This window comes from Nelumbo nucifera, chromosome 7 (assembly GCF_055504915.1).
Source record: "Nelumbo nucifera cultivar China Antique chromosome 7, China Antique-T2T, whole genome shotgun sequence".
Lineage (NCBI taxonomy): Eukaryota > Viridiplantae > Streptophyta > Magnoliopsida > Proteales > Nelumbonaceae > Nelumbo > Nelumbo nucifera.
Window position 1 is genome coordinate 47,549,625 of NC_142655.1, and position 21,200 is coordinate 47,570,824.

At 37.4% G+C, this 21,200-nt stretch overlaps 1 protein-coding gene and 1 long non-coding RNA gene across 4 annotated transcripts in view; both read left to right on the forward strand.

The window, feature by feature from the left end:
• LOC104608074 (uncharacterized) overlaps positions 1–20,341 on the forward strand; it is a 32,190-nt gene extending 11,849 nt beyond the window's left edge. For all 3 annotated transcript variants that reach the window (XM_088891229.1, XM_010273938.3, XM_010273936.3), the window contains 3 exons: positions 9,628–9,730; positions 13,603–13,792; positions 19,808–20,341. In XM_088891229.1, the coding sequence (XP_088747355.1) occupies positions 9,628–9,730; positions 13,603–13,792; positions 19,808–19,862 (348 nt within the window). In that variant the 3' untranslated portion in view covers positions 19,863–20,341. The remainder of the gene's footprint in view (positions 1–9,627; positions 9,731–13,602; positions 13,793–19,807) is intronic.
• LOC148790464 (uncharacterized) lies at positions 13,799–18,998 on the forward strand. The gene is made up of 2 exons (XR_016078488.1): positions 13,799–17,988; positions 18,070–18,998. It is a non-coding gene; the product is annotated as an uncharacterized LOC148790464 (long non-coding RNA).
• Positions 20,342–21,200: the final 859 nt, after the last annotated feature.

The window sequence follows — 21,200 nt, forward strand, 5'->3', positions numbered from 1 at the left end:
TTTTGAATTAATCAATACATTATTCATTTCTTTGTTGTAATTTTGCTCTGTTGTTTCTATCTTGAAAACAGATGTAATAATTGGGCTTATAGTTTTCTAAATATGCACTTGAGGATGGTAGGATCGAATTAATTTATCTTGCCTAGAGAATGACGAACCCGAACTTTCCCCAACATGAGTCTGCTCATGAGTTGCCAAGTAGAACCAAACCGAATACTCGAAAGGGGATGTACACGATGAAGTATATATGTTACCGCCTCCAAGATTCTGTTATTTAGGTAATTAGGGTAAAGTTTGTTGACTAAGAAAATTGATTTATGGATCGGTGTAGTTGCCTAGGGCCTGGTTTGATAAGCATGGAAGAGCAGTGTAACATTTTGTCTTTGTCCAATCTCACCGACAACAATCCAATTGAGATTGATAAGTTGAAGAAGTTCATGGCAATGGAATTTGAAATTAAAGATCTTGGCCATCTCAAATATTTCTTGGGCATAGAAGTTAGTCAATTGAAGAAGGGTACCTTCACCTCATAATGCAAGCATGTGTTAGACCCTTTGAAGGATATTAGCAAAACAGGGGTCAAACCAGTTTCCATGCCTATTGATCAAAATAATAGGATAAGTGCAGGCAATAGTGCATTATTGAAGGATAAGGAGCAATATCAAAGGCTGGTTGGGCACTTATTTATGTACACCATACATGACCAAATATTTCATATGTAATTAGTGTGATTAGCTAATATATGCATCAGCCTAGAGTATCCCATCTTGAAGTGGTTGAGAGGATCCTTAATTGTATCTCAAGGGAGCTCTAGGAAAAGGAATCTTATTTACTAATCATGGTCATTCAAAATTAATAATCCCACATTGATGTAATCTTCAAGTTGATATTAATAAAATCTACTTATACTGATAAAAAAATCAGTCATTTGAAATTGAAAGCATTTAGTGATGTAGATTGGGCAGGATCCTAGATGACAGGTCTTCTACTTTTGGCTATTGCACATTTGTCAGAGGCAATCTTGGTTCTTGGGGAAACAAGATGAATTTAGTTGTGGTTAGGTTAAGCGTTGAAGCATAATATAGGTCAATGGTTCCTGGAGTGTCAAAACTACTGTGGTTAAAGGTTCTATTAAAAGATTCAGGAGTTGCATTTGAGCAGCTTGTGGTGTGATTATATTGTTATAGTCACACAGCCATGAACATTACTCACAATCCATTACAACGTGGTGGAGAAAACATGTTGAAGTCAATTAATATTTCATATGTGAGAAGGTGGTATTTGGTGAAGTTTGTTTGTTCTTTTTGTGATTTGAAGATCAATTAGCAGATGTTCTCACAAAGGGGTTACCTGGTTCAACATTTACTCTAAGCTCGAGGGGGGAGTGTAGGAAGAATGGTTTAGATTAATGGGTTAGGGTTTCACCACATCCCAAACAAAGGACACACACACGCATGAGGAGAGAGGCAATTGTTTGGCCTCCTTTTCTGTAGCACATCACAAGTGTTTACCTTCCCTAGGAACACTTCCCAACAGAAAGCTTGTACTTTTGAAGGGATCGGTTTAGACCATATTTCTTTCTCTGGGAAGTTCACTCCCATAGGATCAATGTGAGTGAGCAAACCAAAGAAAGATGCACAGGAAAATAAACCATCAGAAGTTGGGGACCAAACTCTACAATCAGCTATAGATTGGTCCATGAAGATCCTCTCAAGTGTTGAAATCAAAAGCACTAGAGACTCACACTCATTTTCCCTCAACTCTCTTCTGAAACCAAAATCTCAAGAGAATCCTGAATCTAAAAGCACACCAAACCTAGCAATAGGTTTGTTTTTATGGTTTTACAAGGAGTAGAGGTCTAGGAATTTGACCATAAGAGGCACATCCCCAACCCAAAGGTTTTCCCAAAATAAAACTTTGTTGCCACAACCAACATCAAACCTGATAAATTGAAGAAAGGTTGGATATACCTTAAAGATTGCCTTTTAGGGAGAAAATGGAGCTGCATTGGAGGCTAGTTTTGCATCCTAGCCATTAACTGCTTCACCATGAATGCTTTTAATGACCCTATGCCACAATTTCTCTTCTTCACAAGGAAATCTCCATAGCCATTTCCCTAGAAGGGCCTTGTTTTTCTTTAATAGGTTCCCTATACCTAACCCACCCTGCTCCTTAGGGTAACAAACTTGCTCGCACTTCACTAAATGATCTTTCTTTTCATCACCTGGTTCCCACAAAAAGTCCCTCATAATCTTCTCCAACTTCCTAACTATTTTCACCAGGATCTTAAAGGTAGAGAGGAAATAAGTGGGTAGGTTTGCTAAGGTTGATTTTATCAAGGTGATTCTTCCCCCAAAGGATATATAATTTCTCTTCCACATTGCCAACTTCTTTGTGAACCTCTCTACCACCGATATCTAGAAGCTTTCAACTTTCAGATTCCCACCCAAGGGCATACCTCAGTATTCCAGAGGCCATTTTTTCACTTCACAGTCTAGCAGATTTTCCATGGCTTAGATGCCCTTCCCCCCCCCTTCGATGTTGATTCCAGCTACATAGCTTTTTCCCCAATTGGCTTTCAGTTTGGAGGCCTGTTGAAATTCACCCACCAATCTTTTCAAATTCCTTAAAATGGATTCATCACAACTTTCACAGAAAATGATTATATTGTCAGCAAATTGCAAATGAGACACCACCACTTCTGATCTACCCATCCTCCAACCTTTAAACTGGTTTTCTTGGTCAGCTTTGGTGATTTGTCTACTCAAAACCTCAGCCACAAAGGTGAATAAGAATGGGGATAAGGGATCACCCTGTCTTAGTCCTCTTTTAGCCTAGAAGAAGTCCTTTGCTACCCCATTCATCAGAATAGAAAAATGTGCTGAGCTAATACATTCTTTAATCCACATCCTCCATCTTTCACCTAACCCCATCTTTTCCATTAAATTCAACAGGAAGTACCAATCCCCCATATCATAAGCTTTTTCTAGGTCCGCTTTACATATCAAACCTTTGCCACCTTGTTTTCTCTTAGTTGCCACACACTCATTTGCCACTAAGATTTGATCCACATATTGTCTCCCTTCTACAAAAGCTCCTTGGTTTTGAGAGATAACATAGGGCAATACAGTCTTCAACCTACCAGCCAGGACTTTAGCAATGATTTTATACAAGCTACCCACAAGACTTATCGATCTGTAATCCTTAGGGTTTTTGGCCTCCTTTTTTGGTACTAAAGCAATAGAAGTTGCATTTGCTCCAGGTGATAACTTCCCTTCTTGATAGAACTCCACAAATGCATCCATTAATTCATCTTTCAAGATTTCTCAACAATCCTGATAGAAAGCCATTGAAAATCCATCCGGCCTTGGAGCTTTAGATCTATCAATCGAGAATATTGATTCATGTATCTCTTCAATGGTTAAAGCTCTTTCTAAGAGGTTAACTTCAGATTCTAGTACTTTGTTCCATTGTAAATCTCCCAATTCTGTAATGTTTTCATTAGAGGATCCAAGGATTGACTTAAAATGATCCCCGAAACACCTTTCAATTTCCTCTTTTGCATTTACTACTCTTCCCTCCACCTTTATACTGGAAATTTGGTTTTTCTGTCTTCTCCCGTGTGCTAGGGAGTGAAAAATCTGGTATTACCATCCCCCTCTAGAAGCCATTTACATCTAGATTTTTGCCTCCAAGAAATATCTTCTTTTCTTAGGATCTCTTCCAATTGCACTTTTAAGTTTTGTCTTTCTACTTTATCCTCCATCCCGCACTATTTCCAAGCCTCCTTTTGGTCAACTTTCTCTATTTTCCTGGCTAATTCCTCCTTTATGATCTCAAGTTTTCCAAATTCCTCTTTGTTCCACTCCTTGACCTTTTCCTTCGATCTTTTCAGTTTCTTGGAGAACCTCACAACTTTATCTCTAACCCTTATCCCACCTTCTGACCACCATTCTTTTACCTTTTGCAAAAAATTTGGAACTTCTAGCCACATAAAAGTGTGGAGCCCCCAATAAGATTTTCTTGGTAGAGGCTTAAGGGGCAATGATCAGATGTCACTCTAGGCAGGGCTTTTACTGTCAATGTTCCCCACAACTCTTCCCAATCAATGGAGAAAAGGAATCTGTCCAGCTTTGAGCACACTTGATTTTCTTGAAGATTTGACTAGGTGAAAGAGGCTTGTAACAAGGTAGGTTCTTTTAGTTCTAGGGACTCATTGTCTAATTCTAGTTGTTAGGGACTGATTGGGGTTGTTTGTCTCATTTGTATATCTTATTACATTGAAATCCCCACCCAAACACCACGGACCCTCGCAAATGCCCCTGACTGCAACTAGTTCTTCCCAGAATGTATTCCTCTCTCTATATGAATTCAACCCATACACATTAGTCAACACCCACTCCCTTCCATCACTCATCCTCTTGGATTTTATTGATACTTAGTATTGTCTTATCAATTCCTCCTGATAGTCAACTTCCTGCTTCTTCCACATTGTAAGGATCCCACCCAAGGCACCCCATGACGGGGCAAAGGACCAACTTAGACCCTTGCTACTCCAGATAATTCTCATCCACCTTCTGTCCAAATTCGAAACCTTTGTCTCCTGTGTCATGACTATAACCGGTCTCTCTTTTCTTATCACATTCCTGATGATTCTTCTTTTCTTTGCACTTCCTAAACCTCTTACATTCCAACAAAGAACCTTTATTCCACTCTTTTTTTTTTTCTCGACCCAATCTCATTTCCAATTCCTATTCTCATCGTTTCTTCTCCCTTTTCCTATTTACAGACTTCTCACAGGACACACCACAAGCTAGCCTTTTCACCTCATTCATTCTTCTCTTTCTTTTTTTGTCATCTTCTGCCTCCTTTCTAAGATAGACCTTCCCTTTGGCGAACTTCCTTTTGGCTTCTTTTTGTTCCTTTTCTTTTACTTTGGGTGTCTCCCTACAGCCATCTTCTCCCTCATCTAACCCACAAACTCCTTTTCCTTCTCTTGAGTGCCTGCAACAACTTCATTTACCCCAACATTCTTCTCCAACTCCATCACATAAATCAATTTCACAAGTTGTTCCTCCTCTTTGTCTTTTTCTCCTCCCTCACCTTTTTTTGCTACCGCACATGGGTCATTATCCGCCACCGGTGGAGTTTCAACAGCTGGAACTGCAAAATCCAAAGGCTGAAGATTACTACAAGGATCAATATCAAATAAGTTTTGATAGTAAAGTGGGGGCGAAGAAAGAACTGGATTGAGAGGAAGGGGGGGGGAAGAAACTCCCTGATCTTGAACCTGGTTTTCACCGATTACTCCAAAGACAAACCCTGATGGTTCGGGTTCGGGTACGGTGTCCACCTATGCAGCTTGGGGGAGCTGTTCCTCAAGTGATTCCATGGTCGGTTTGCATTGGATACCCATCTCCACAAAGCTGCTATCCTGTCTTTGCTCTTGATTTATATCTATTTTCTTCTCTCTGAGAATCACCTGTAGGCCTCCCACTTTCTGCGGTAGAGTTACCAACCCCCGAATCGTGTATCTCCAGAATCTCCATACCAGCATCTTCGATGAAGAGCAGTTCAGTTCCGGGAGCTTCAAAATCTGTGAAGTTACAGGCCTTTGTCGAGTTTATGCTAAATGTTACTGCTTCTGTTACCTTCATTTGGTAATCCACAAGGAAGAGATTGAAGATATTTTTTTTGATGAATGATAGAGATTTATTAGAGCAGAGATAAATATAACATGATTACAAAGTACATCCAGTGGATGGGTGACATGCAAGCCCCAGCCAGAAAACAGATTACAACTGAGCCCAAAATAATTCAGACTTATGTTACCCCCCATTTTGCAAAAAAAAAATCAGCCATCCTGTTAACTGAGCGCCTTTCCCATTGGACTGAAATTGTCATATCTCTGACCAGCCACTTAAATCTTTTCATATATTCTTTTTATTTCCAAATTACAGTTTCAGGTTACTTCAACCACCCTAATACCAGTTTAGAGTCACCTTCAACTAACAGTCTGTCATAATTTAATTCTCTAGCAACCTGTATTCCTTGTAAGACAGTTTGGAACTCTACAAAAACTGAATGCCCTACTCCAACTGGACCTGAAAAAACAACAACATGACCTTCAGTGTTTCTAAAAATTCCCCCTATACCAGCCAGCATGGGTTCCCTAGACTGCTGCTATCAAAATTCAGTTTGATGAATCCTTCACCCAGTGGTTTCCAACCCACAACAGGTTTGACGCCTGTAGTAGACTTTTAGCTGCAGCTTCCAAATTTCTCCACATATCATCAAAGGAGAAATTAGAAAATAATTTTAGAGACTTGTCCCACATTATAGCTCTATATAATCTGCATTCCAGTACTTCTTTCTTTATCGTTCAACACTCTACCATTTCTTTCCTCCCACAACGTCCAAACCAATGCAGCCCTGATACATCTCCACAAAATTTTACCCCTTCTCTTTGGCCAACTGAAAGTCATTGTTTTAAGGAGACTTCCAATCTGAATAGGGAAGCTCCACCTGTGACCAAGAAGTTCAAAAAGCTTTTCCCAAAGACTAGCAACAAAAGGGTAGGATATCAAAAGATGGTAACAGTTTTCTCCACTTGTTTTACACAGGGTACACCAATTAGGCGACAAACACATAAAAGGTCTTCTTATTTGCAAAACACCCAACGTGTTTATTTTTCCATGGACAACTTTCCACCAAAAATCACCATCCTTGGGAGGAATAGGTTTAGCCCATGTTTCATCAGCAAGGCAAAGAGGAGAATTTGGGTCTAAACACAAGAAAACCTAGGAGGCACTTGAAAAGAGACCTTTGGGGTGCGGAATCCAAATCCAACCATCAGACTTAGAAAAATCTAGGAAAACAGAGTCAAGAACTTGTGACAATGAGGTTGCCCTTTCTGATTCAAGATCCCTTAAATTTCTTCTAAAACCTAAATTCCAGATTAATCCAGTCAACTTGGAGAGGGAAACAAAGTGAGAAACAAGTCTTTTTAAACCAAGAAAGAGAATACAACAAAGGGAATGGATCTTTAATGGTTGAATTACCAAGCCAAAAGTCCTCCCAAGAAAAAACCTTATCTCCAGAGCAAACATCATACCTGATTTGGCTTAGGAACTAAGGAAGCCCTCCACAAATGGATTTCCAAGGAGAAGCCAAAGTAGCCCTCGAAGATACCCCGACATCCCAACCATTGCCTGCAAAACCATGGATACTATCAATCGCCTCTTGCCACAGTCTCCCCCTCTTCAGAGTCCATCTCCAAAGCCATTTACCTAGTAAAGAGGAATTCTTCTTGTTTAAGTTTTCTATGCCTAAACCCCCTTGATCTTTACTTTTGTACACTACATCCCATTTGATCAAGTGATCCTTTTTGCCTACCCCTGGCTTTCACAAGAAATCTCTCATCAACTTTTCTAGCTTTATCACTTCCCTTTGTGGCATTCTAAACACCGATAGATAATAGACTGACAACTTTGCTAATGTGGACTTTATCAGTGTCATTCTACCTCCCATCAAAATATAATTTCTCTTCCAAGCAGCCAATCTCTTAGATCACCTTTCCACAACTGGGTTCCAAAACCTGCTTTCTTTCATATTGTCTCCTAGTGGCATCCCAAGGTATTTCAAAGGCCAACTAGTTACCAGGCAACCTAAAGACTTCGCTACTGAACTAGCTCCTCCTGCTCCAAATTTAACCTTGCCACACAACTCTTCTCAAAATTAATTTTCAACTTAGAAATTGGTTTGAACAACTTAATCACCTCTTTCAACTGCCTTGCCTTTAATGGATCCCCACCCTTATAGAAGATAATTGTATTGTCTGCAAACTGTTAATGTGTCACCACTGTATTAAGCTTGCCTACTCTCCACCCTTTAAAGAGATCCATCATATCTACTCTTAGGAGTCTACTAAACACATCCACTATTAGTGTAAAAAGGAAGGGGGCTGGGGATCCCCTTGTCTTAATCCCCCAGTAGCTGGGAAGAAATCCCATAACCATAGCATTTCAATACTTCTAACAGAAAAATCCAGTACACCATGTCATAGGCCTTCTCCAAGTCTACCATGTCATAGGATGGGCGAAACTGAGGGGCGCATCTAGAGTCTTACATAATAGGAGACTATAACTTTTTTTTTTGATCAACAACACAGAAATGATTTCATTAATAAAAAATAGGTATGAGTACAACAAGAGGTTGCGAAAAAAGTAGAAAAGCACAGCTATGGAAAAGCTGATCCCACCCAGATATTACAATTGAGCCCAATACAATTGAGTCTCGTGTACCCTTGCTTAGCTAGACCATATGCCAAGCTATTGGCAGTTTTTCTCACCCACTTAACTCTGATAGTGAAGTCCTTTACTAACCATTTAAAACACCTGAAGTCATTCCTTAGGTGCCATGGCACCTCCTCTCCTTCCTTCAGCCATTTTACAACAGTTCTCGAATCACCCTCAATGACTAGGTTATTGAATGCTAACTCCTTTGCCTTCTTGACCCTGTGTACTGCAGCTAACAGTTCTGCTCTTGCCACATCACTTTGTTCAACAAGCCCTGAGTATAAGGCTGTGATGTTTCCTTCCTCATCCCTAATTATCCCCCCCCCTCTCCCATGCCTCTGAGGGACCCAGGTTACCCAAGCAACTCTCATCAAAATTCAGTTTCTTCCAGCTGCATAATGGGCCAATTGTGGGGTGACCACATAATAGGAGACTATAACTTAGGGTAAACGGAAAATTTTATAAAATAGTTAGAAGGCTAGCAATGTTGTATGGAGTAGAATGTTGGGTAGAAGAAGTGCCCAAAATATCAGTGTGGCAGATGTGCAAATTTTGAGATGGATGGGATGGATAACTAAAAGGGATAGGATAAAAAATTAACCTATTTGAAGGTCCGGAGTAACCCCAATAGGTGATAAAGTGAGGAAAAACTAGACAGATGATTTGGGAATGTATAGAGAAGACCCATCCACTACAGTGCCAGTAAGAAGAAATTATCTGTTACAAGTTGAAGGAACTAGAGCTAGGGGCAGACCAAAAAGGAAATGGGTTGAAGTAACGAGAAATGATTTGGGGCCCATAGTTTAGCAATAGGTATGGCAGAATAGGATTCATGTTGCCAGCTCCATATAGTTGAGACAAGTCTTTGATGATGATGATGATGATTTACTTATTTTCATTTTTCTGCCAATTCTACAATGGGCTTTTGCAGAAGATGGTGCAAGTAGATTTACTATTTGTCAGCTTGGTCTTCCTATGTGGTGTCTTTTGTTGCTTCGGATTGGCCTTTTAACTTTCCTATTTGGGATTTCAAGCTTCAGCAACAATCATGGATTAAATTAAAAAATGAAAAAAAGATCCTCAGATTCAACTGAAGAACTCTAACTCTTTCCTTTTGAGCTCAACTGGAAAAGTTCCCAGTATGGCATATTAATTACCTGATAATCTCTTTTAGATCCTGGTTGTAGTAGGACTCCATATAAATTATAAACAACTTATGTTTCTATAGAAATATTTGTTCTATTTTTAAGGAAGATTTGTACAATGACCACACATCAGTTTATGATTATTCACATATTCAACCATTAAAAATAAGGTAAACATATTGCAGGATATGCTGGTTAGCTTAAAGAAGCTGGTTATTCAGCGTGCGAAAGTTATTGGTCATGATGCCCTAGCCAGTAAATTTGATCTGAAGATGCTTCGGGTTATTGGTATATTCTATTTTCTCTGTCTTAATCGCAGATTTATATGATTTTTTAACCTAAAATGCTTTTTTTCATGTAAAACTATTTTTTACTTGTTCATTTCTCCAATATAATCTAGTTTCTTTTTCCTTTTCCTGCATGATATGATTTGTTGATTTTTGCATGGTATATCCTCTAGACACGTTTTCTTTGGTGAATTGGTCATTATCTAGATATTGAATTATGTAGAACAGCTCTGAAAATAATCTTATTCTTGTTTGAATTTAGGTTGCAATTGTTGTTCATGATACTGTGTCAATATCAGAAGATACTGGGTATTACCCAAGCCAGACATGTATCAACCAAGTATGGATCTGCATCTATCACAGTATCACTCGACTTACTATTTGAACCGGACAAAATGGGCTATGAAATGGACATTGTAGTTCACATTATCATCTAAGTTGCAAAATTTCTCCTGATTACAACATATGATTTAGATGGGTTTTTCTCTTAAAAATCATTAAAAAGAAAAAGAAGGAAAATACACTCTGGTGATGAGACATCACCAAAAACTCAAAATACCTAACAACAAACCATTCCCATGGAAAAACAACTAAGCAATGACCAAAGAAAACCCATTCCAGCCTTTCCTGCTTCCAAGAGGACAACAACAAAATGCATTTACAACAATCAGAACATGATAAGCATATGCAAACACCATGCATGTAATGGAAATATGGAATATAGACAATATTAATCTGCAGCAATCTCAGCCCCTGAATCTTCTTCAACAAGCACACCAAAGGGTATCAGTGTCTGGGCATCTGGACTGATTTCCTTCCAACTCCAGAATTCTTGCAGCTACTTCTTTATTATGTAAAATGAGCAGGAACAGATAGGGGTGACCATTTGGTTTATTTGGATAAAAACCGAACTGAATAAACTGAAACCAAATTATGTAATGCCAAAATAACTGAACCAAATTTCATTATATATTGAATAATATATATATATATATATATATATATATATATATCATATATATTAATATATTATATAATACTAGTAAATATGCATGTGTGTTGCATGTGGCAATTTCAGATAACATTAATAATTTCAGTATCCTTATTCCATTTAAAAAAGGATAAGTAATCAAAGCATGGTGCTCTAGTGGATTTAGTTTTTACATTTCATTTTCCATGTTAATAAAGTACTTATTTATCATATTATTTTTATTTAATATGACAAATATATAATATTAGAGATGTACACAAATTTTATAGACATTTTTTTGTGTTTCCTATGTTTATTTCTATATATTTTGAGTTTTTATTATATAATTATGACATCATATGCTGGCCTATTTGACTTGAAAAAAAAATCTCATTTTTGGGTAACTTTAAAATTTTTATTCCATTTACATAATTAATTCTAAAAATGATTCTTGTTTGTCACACTTATTTTTGTTTGATATGATAAGTTTATAATGTCTTAAATATGTCAAAATTTTCTATAACTTTTATTTATTTTTGCATTTATATCTATTTTTTAATTTTTATTATTTAACTAAGGCATCATTGTTTAATCCATTTACCCAAATGATTGAACCATTATGGTGCAAGTCTAGTAGGTTGGGCTGAATTTAAGCTTAACCCAAGCTAAACCCTATGCATTGGACCTAAGGCTAAAGTCAAACCAGATGTGTCCAACTTGGGCCAAACCTGCATTGGAATTTGATACACCTGGGTTAATTTTGGATATGGTTTTGTTTTGATACACCAAGGTTAGTTTTGAATTCCCCTACAGCTACCATCAAAGTTGAGTTTGATGATCCTTTGGTTAGGGGAGTCTAGATTGTGCAAGCCCGATTATTCAGTTGGGTGAGTTCATTTATGTGATTTACATATTCTGTATGTTGGGTGATTGGAAATGATCTAAGACTAGTTATGTCCAACAAGAAAGATGCACCCTCAAGCAAGAGGAGTGTGTCAAACTGCTATGTTCAAGACAGTAGGAATCCTAGTTGGACTAGGACCTTGGTGGATAGTTAGACCAGGATTCTTGTATAAGTCATTGGGTAATATCAGGATGAGTATTGGAACACTTTTGGTTGAACTGGGACTCCTGATGAAGAATACTAATTGCACTTGGACAAGTCTCCTAGGGTTGTCCTAGAGTATCCTAATTAGACTAGGATCTCAGTACACTCGGGTGGGCATTTGCAGTATTTTGCTTTTAAAGAGTTTTAAAAGGTTACTTATTCATATGTATAGATAATTATTTTGGAAAATGCTTTGAAAATTGATTTTTAGACGTCTCAGTAGATATAGAACTCTTGGATAAATCCCATAGGATGGTGATTAGTTTAGACATAACAATTCCTAGTGGTATCCTAATCTGATTCTAACACTATTGTGTAGGAGGACAACTAACTTTTCACTCTGCATGAAAGGGCCCTAGTGATCATTTCCATGACCTTAAGGATATAACTATAAATGTATTGTTGGGCCTCTCTGCAATTTTAGGACGTCTTTCTGATCCCAACCACTGATTAGAGAGAATGGAATGGTGATTCCAATATAGGAGCAAAGAGGTAGGATCTCTCTTTCTTAAACCCTAATCATTAGGAGATGAAAACCCTAACGGATTTCACACCCCCTTATTGGCATCACAGGCTCTCTATATAACAATTTAGAGCCCTCAAGATGTGTTGTTCGACCATCTCTAGGAGAGAATCATACTAGGTTTGGAGGTTCCCAGTAGACCTAACTTTGAGTGCAAGAGTTGCATTAGTGTGCTTACTAAAAAATGGGGAGCAATGTGACTTTTCACTAGGGATTGATTGGCCTCTGGATTGTGAATGCTTGAAGATTTTTCAGACTTAATTTTCTATGTCGAATCGAACATGTGGCTAAACAAGAAAAGGTACATTTAATCATGATTTTGAAAACCGGACCTGACTGGATGGTTGGACCGGTTGACCCAGGAACTGGTCATGGGTCCTGGTTCGGATTTGGACCCCAAAACCGTCTAACTCAGGTTTGGACCAGATGGTCGGACCGTTTGACCCAGGAACAGGTGGCCAAAACAGTTCTCTTTCCAGTCTGGCTTTTAAAATCATGCATTTAATTTGATTGAACTGAAATGATCAGAAAAGCAAACTTGGGTCTTAGGTCAAATTGGTTTTATCCTTTTTGGTTTTTCCTGCCAGTAGGTAGGCTCCTAGGTGATACCTTACTTATTGTATAACTGGCTTAGCAGATGTCTAAACAAGCATTTAAAATGATAGGTTCATTGCTGTTGGCTTCGAATTTATGCCATCTATTATATCTTCCATTAGAGTAATATAAAATAATCAGTAAGGCTCTACCATATTGTACACAGATCCCTTCTTACATCCTTATTCATATTATGTCTGCATGTGTACTATTGGGTAGTTGAAGAATCCAAAGGTAAATATGACTATACCATTCTCTGTCGATATGGATTGACACTTAAATGTTTTACCAAAAAAATAGTGATTATTTTCTACATGAATTCAGATTTAGTTATTTATTGGTGTCAAGGTTTTTTAAAGAAAAATCTCCCATGTACTCCTAAATATCTTAACTTTTGGGTAGTTGAAGAATCTATAGAGAGAGATGACTATTGCCTTCTCAGTCCACATGGATTTATACTTATGCATTGCAGTAGTATATTTCTACATTAATTTTGGTGACTATATTTCTACATTAATTTTGATTTGAGTTATTTATTGGTGCTGTTAGTTGCTTTAAAAAAGAAAACTACTTTTGTACTGCTGAATATTCTAACCTTGTTGTTGCTTGAGTAGGATTTAGATTTTATGCATTGCAGTAGCTAGTATTTACCTTTGTTTTCTCTGGGCATTTGCTTAGGGTTCATTTTAATGGAATATCTCAAAGGACAATTTCAGAAATCATCAGTTGTTTCAGCCATGAATGACTCTTCAACATTTTTAGATGATTGCAATTTATCAAGGGATCTCAAGGGCAGCCCCAGCTGTATGAGTAGAGAAGAAATAGTAGGATTGGTTAATGCCATTTCAAGGAAAAGAACAAAAGAAAGGCAAGTACAAGCTGTATTTAGTTGGATCACTAAGATTTCTCTCTTTCTCTCTCTCACTCCCTTACATTGCTGAGGTGGTGTATCCATGCATTTTATACTGTTTGGTGGTGTTTAGTAATGTCTTTTTTTCATTGATGAGTTAAAAAACCATGCTGCACACAACAAATGGCAGCAGGCCTAAGTACATGAAAGCTTTTCACAACAAAGCCTCAGTATAACAAAGATAAGCAATAAGCAACTTTTACAAGATACACCGACCCTGGCCAACCCCATTTAAGAGACTCATTCCCTACCCCAGCCCTTGCCAATGAATATGCCATCATATTATGCACTTTTAGAGCCTCATTTAAATGAGATGTTCAATGTAGCACCTAGGGATTTGGCTCACCAATAGCCTGAACTCCCATGGAACTTGTTCATGTGTCTCCTGTTTGGAGGGATGGAAATCTGTTCAAATATGGCAAAACCTGTTACAGTTGCTGGCCAAATTTAAAAAAAAAAAATCCAACCCAACCCGAGAACCGGTTTCTCGGTATTTTGACATATGGAATTTTTGAATTGATCTTGCGTTGAATTGGACCAGATTTGAAACTCAAATTATTATTAATCATACCTGATATGGAGACCACAGTATGTAGCTCCCAGAGTGGTAGTTCATGCCCAATGTCAAACCCAAATAGGCCTCCAATTGAAGATGGCAGTGTCAAGAGTGAAGCCGATTCAGCAATGCCTTTGTTGCAAAATTGATCTCCAATCTGGCTTGGACTTGTTGTAGCAGTGTGAGCTTGATTGTATTTCATGTTTTTCCTAAAAATAAACAGAGGACTGATGAATTTCAGCCTCTGCCACAGTTGGTTCAAGCTAGGGTTTGTTGGCTGCAAAGGGAGAAGAGAAGAGAACAAGAAGGTGGAGGGAATAGACTGAATTGTCCCTCCTCTCTCACCCTTATGTAGAGTCCTCTTCTAATCTTATTAGGAGCTGATCCAAATCAGATTTGGATCAAGACTCATCCTTAATTAGATACGCATTATCTTCTTAAGAGAATGGGTGCTCTATGCCCAAATCCATACCACATGACAACTTTGTCATGTGATTACTTAACTAATTATATTAGTAATGGGCCTAGTAGGCCCATTTTCTTTAATAGCTCACTAACTTAGGCGCTGCAAGGCCACATAGGCGTGAGCATTGTATGGTGTGGGCACCACATAGGTCTCACACTAGCCCACATAGGTTCAACCCATCTCTGTAAAGAGATAGGCCGAACACACTGCACAAAGGCAATGAACCCCTAAGTAATCCTTGGGCCCATTACTTATGTCTAAGTAATCCTTGGGTTCAACCACCCTATGAGGCCCAAGTATGATAAACTCGTGTGAAATTAATCCCATTAGGTATTTCAGCCCTTCAATGGTCTCTTGCCCTTAAGCTTTCAGCCCGACTTCACCATTTGTTGTTCTAAAGGGATCCATTGTTATTGAATCACATTCTTTATGATTGAAGAATTTGTCACTATAGACCATCCTCTAAAAATGTCCTCAACTGAATAGTCTTTGAGTAAATCAATTTCAACTAATGTATGACCTTAATAGCTATGCAATCAATTACCTGCTCCTTGGATCTTTCAATCCCTTGAAAAATTTTATTATTCCTTTCTTCCCAAATTGACCAAAGGATAGCTGCTTTTGTGATTCTCCACATTACTCATTAAGCTTTATTGACAACACCTTAGCCACTATGTTGTACAAACTTGTAGTAAAAGACTTGTAAGCCCAAATTCATTTGTGGAGGCAACACCATTACACTTATGAACCAATTCTTTGATGATCTACCAACACTCGTGATAAAATGCCATAGTGAAAGCATCCAACCAAAGGGCCTTATCCCCATTCATTCCCATCACTGCCCTTTATTTCCTCCATGGAGAAAGGTTTGTCAAGCTCTTCAGCCAACTCCTGTGGTATTCTGGTCCATTGCACCCCTTGTGATGGTCTAGATTTAGGTGTTATTTTCTTTTTAATAGAAATTTTAGGTTTTATGTGTCTTGTACAGAACAACCTTATGCATGCCCCCAAATGTCTTTAGCAATGTCTAGTATCATGAGTTTAATGCTGATTTAGGTTTTGCAGGAATGCTGGGCTGAATGGCCTTAGTCACTTAGTTGTTACATCCTTTATTTTCATGTTAATGGGCCTCTCACTTGTGGGTCTGTCAACACTTTTATTGCATTCTTTTGTACAGCCGCCCTATTAAGGGAATCTTGGTCATTTATGTAAACACTTGAGATTTCCCATCTTTCCATCTTATGCTTTGATTTTCTTTATTTCTTGCTGTAATTTCTCTTGAATAAACTCCTGCTTGTTTTTTTCTTCTTGGTATCAAAGCAACTTTACTAATGGATACAGTGGTTTGGGAAAGAACAAAAGATTCTAAAACATATAGGAAACCGGTGGACAGAAATAGGGCTTTTGAGTTCTTGATACAACTCAACCTCAGAGTATAATATTACTGGCAAAATATTCTAGCCAAGGATGATTTAACTTTGCTGCATGCATATGCTATGGTTAGTAGTGAAGAGAGTAGGAGGTAGGTACAGATTAGGGGGCAACACCTATTGATCACTTTTCTAATGTTGGAATGAAACCTAAGGCAGTTGAGGAGAAAAAGGAGATTGTGTTTAAATATTGTAAGAAGCCATAACACACTGAAGATACTTGTTGGAAGTTAAACATGCATCTTTTTCTAGCCTGATTTAGAAATCAAGATAATGGTAAGATTGGGAATGGGAAGGGTGGGAATGCTAATGCAGCCATAGCTCTAGATAGTGAGAAGAGGTCCAATGATGAGAAAACTATAGCTAGCAATGAAGGCAAAATTGAAAATTATGGAAGGTTGATTAAAACACAATTGTAACTATTAGCTCTTTAGGCACATCAACTTCCCCTACTTTTGCACACTCAAATATTCGCGCCTCTACCAACCATGTAATTGTCTCAGATAACCATAGGATCCCTTGGATTATTAATTTTGGTGTTTTTGATCATATGACTAGTGTCTTTAACCTTTTTACTACTTACTAGTTATCTTTTGGCCGTGATAAGATTACCCTAGCTAATGGCTATCTTTCCCCTATTTCTAGCAAGGGAGACATCAAAACCTCAGATTGCCTTATCCTCATCTTTGCTCTTCATGTCCCTAAACTAAACATTAACTTTTTGTTTGTTAGTAGCGTGATTAAATATCTAAGTTGTCACATAATCTTTTTCCCTTCTTATTGTATTTTTCAAGACCTATAATCATGGAAGGTGATTGGGAGTGGCCATGAGGCAAATGGGATCTACCTTCTGAATGCTCCTAAACAAAGCCAAGGACTACCTTTGAAAATTGTTTTGGGTCTACTTCAGAATCCATTAATCACATTATGTTATGTTATTTTTGTTTAGGTCATTTGTCTTTTTCTTCATTGAGTTATTTATTCCTAAATTGTTTAAAGGAATAAGTGTGTCAAGTCTTCATTGTGAATCTTGTGAGTTCTCAAAGCATTGTAGAAACACTTATCCATTGATCAATAAAAGATCTACTTTTCTTTTTACATTGTGCACTTTGATGTGTGGAGGTTTTACCTACCTTCTATGGGTGGCTATTGATATTACATTTTATTTGTTGATTTTTCACTGTACACTTGGGATATATTTGATGCGCTTTCGTGATGAAGTCCCCAAGATTGTGAAACAGGTTCATGAATTTGTTCCCACCCAATTTGATACTTGTATCAAAATATTTTGATTAGATAATGTTAAGGAATATTTTGAGAAGAGTCTTTTTTTCTTATCTTGCAAATTTTGGGGTTATTCACCAGGGTTCCTATGTTTGTACTTCTCAACAAAATGGAGTGGCTGAATAGAAAAACTGTCATGTTGTCAAAGTGGCCAAAAATTTATTTTTTGCTTTTATGTCCTTATAAAATTTTGGATGGATGATATTATTACAGCTATGTATCTCATCTCATTACAAAGTCTTGGGTTTGAAATCTCCTTTCAGCCTTCTGTTCCTCAACACAACTTTTCTCCTTTCATCTCTGTGTCTTTCATTGTACTTGTTATGTCCATATTCCCAATTCTCAATGACACAAATCTGAATTGAAGGCACACAGATGCATATTCCCTGGGTATGCGGTATGCCTCCACACATAAGAGGTATTGTTGTTTTGATTTCGTTACTGTCACTTTCTTTTCCTCCATGGATATCACTTTCACCAAGTCTATTCCTTTCTATAGGTATTTCTTCACTGTGGAGCAGTCTGTTGAGTTGTTGATCTCCCCCTTCCAGTCCCGATTGTCTACATGTGAAGTTCCTCTTAGTGGGTCATCTTCTCGTCCTATTACCATTTCCACTCTTGCTCCTCCTCCTCCTCCTTCCTTTGTTACTCCTACTATTATTCAGAGGTGGTACACTGGTGCCAATGGTAGAAATCCAGGAATGAGCAGGCATAATTTTCAAGGCATCAAGGCAAGTCTAGGCAACAAGGGGGCACATGGCAATAGATTTAAGTAAAAACATATATCCTAAGATAGTTCCCTAGGTTCCATAACCATATTTCCTTAATAATTATCCATAATCTTCATAAGAAAAGTATAAACTTCATGTTAAAGTACAGAAAATCAACATGTGAAGTTCCTCTTGGTTGGTCATCTTCTCCTCCCATTATCATTTCCACTCCTGCTCCTGCACCTCCTATTCCTCCTTTTGTTACTTCTACTATTATTTAAAGGTGGTACACTGGTCCCGATGGCAGAAATCCAAGAATGAACAGGCATGGTTTTCAAGGTATCAAGGCAAGGCTAGGTGACAAGGGGGCACCTAGGCAATAGATTTAAGTAAAAAACATACATACTAAGATAGTTCCCTAAGTTCCATAACCATATTTCCTTAATAATTATTCATAATCTTCATAAGAAAAGTATAAATTTCATGTTAAAGTATAGAAATCAACATATTCATGAGAAGAAAAAGAAGAAAGAAAAGAAAATTCAAAAAAAATATAGGGGTTGAACTCCTACTCTTGTTATAATAAAAGAAGAAAAGAAAAGGTGGAAGAAGAAGAAAATGTGTTGATTAGACAAAATTTCAAGTTCTTCCTTCTTGGTTCAGGTTTTGAAGTCTTTGAGGGTTCAAAGCAGAATGTTTCTGTTGATTAAACCCAAAACATAAGAAAATGGAAAAAAAAAGAATTAAGGATATAAGCACAAGAAATGAACATTTTAGTTTAGTAATGTCTATTTTATAATTATAACCTCAAAAAATAAAGAAGATAAAAGTTTTTTATAACACAATATGCAAAACTACTTGGCGATCAAGTGGGACAAAGCTCTATGGGTGCCTTGTCGCCTAGGTGTCACCTTGACAACTTTGTGAAGAGGTTATTTCCCACTCCCACAATTGAGAAAACAGAAAGGGAGAAGGAATAAAAAGAAGGGTAGACAGAATTGAAACACCCCCCCCCCCCCCCCCCCAGCTGGCCAACTCTATTTATTAGGTTACAATCCAAAAGACTATTTTGCCCCTAATAAGTATGGGACAGCAACACTAAGCAGGAAACAGGACTGTAACTACACAACATAAAATGAAGAAAAATAAATAAATATCCCTTTTCACATGCCCAAATACAAATAATGATGAACTCTGACACATGATGTGCACATGGCACATATATATCATTCATTGGCAGAAGGGTACTGAAGGGGATCATGTGATCATTTGTGAAAGTATAGCATGATATGTGTTGAAAAAATATAGTGGAGTTAACTGTCAAATCCCAGGAGGGTCGTGTAATTTACATTATCACTTATTTATATAAATCTTCTGGTAAAGGCACTCTATACTAACAATGTAATACTTGTTAGTCAAGAACTGGTTTTTGTAATCATCTTTGGTAGTCTTTGCATTCAAAGGACATTTTACTGTTTCAAAGTGTTTGAGACAAGTTGAAGTAATGCTAGGCCATTTTGTGTGCAGATCACATAAAGAGGAAGCTTGTAGTCAGAAAAGAAAGAAAACTAAGAGTTCATAAGCTATCTGATGCTTTAGTACTCACAGAGAGCAGAGTAGCAAGCCCGGATGGTTATCCCTTTATTTAAGACAGATTGGTGTGTTAGCGTCTTTTTATGTGCACTGGCCTACATTGGTTCTTTATTTTTTGGAGCAGAAACATCATCATGATCTAGATAGAGAAGCCTCTAGTCATTGAAACCAGTTGGGATCTCTAATTATATCCTCTCCTTCCTTGTTTATGTACCTCTTTTAACCATCTTAGGTGTTTTCTTTGTTGTATTGTTCTTAGATTATTATTACATGTACACAGAGATGAAAACTTCATAATTTCTTGACATATTACTGAATTTTGGCGTATATATGTTTATGTACATCATCATAAATTATAAATTTAAATTTTGTTGACTAGCTACATAGTTGAATTTCTATGCACAGATACATGGAACACTGTTATTTTGTTCAATTAGTGTTCTACTTTATTTATCTGATACCCTAATATATGAAGTAGTGCATATACAGGAAATGATACAAAGAGGCTCTTTTTCCTTTATGAATAATAGCACTATAAGGGGAAAAATATCCTGATTGTATCGTTTCCTATCCATAAACTTTCTTTCTTGTGGTTTTCCTTTCCTTGGTTCTTCCTTCTTCCTTTCTTCCATTTTCCCTTGTACAAAGCTACTGGATAGCACATTGATGCAGGACGTAAAGGAGTCAATATTCAAAGTTTTTGTGAGCTATTTGGGGCTCAATTCATAATAAATGGAAAGCTGTCCCAGGATCACCACTTAACTTGCGGTCTAAATTCAAGGAGAACTGCACTTTATTTTGGTGTCATTAGCTAAGTCATTAAGTTACTCAATTACCAATGTAACAAGACAAAGATTATGCTATTCGGACATTAATTAGGAAAGTTTTCTGCAATTTATAGAGTCAACTAATTTGTGACAGGATTCTCTCTATCTTTAGGTCATTTGTGCAAAAAAGTACACCAAACGTGACCTTAATTTTAGGTCTGAGGTATCTAATTGTTTTTCTTAATATTTTCATTATTTGTGATTGTGAAAGAGTTTGGAGAAGCTTAATATTGAACTATCCAATGAAGCTCCTTGTCATTTTTGTTGAGAACCAATACTTTTCTTTTTCTTTTTTTTCCTTTTTGGTTTATTGTTGAGACCATTCCCGGTACCCTTGTATGGAAAAGATCCAACGGCGCATTCTGGAATTTTATCAGTACGCATAGACGATGGAAGATTGAACTATTGAAATTTTAATGTTCAAAATTTGTTCCACACAGAAAATCTTAGCTCGCCTCGACTCAAGAAAGATTTGAGGGGAGAATTATGTGGGATTTAAT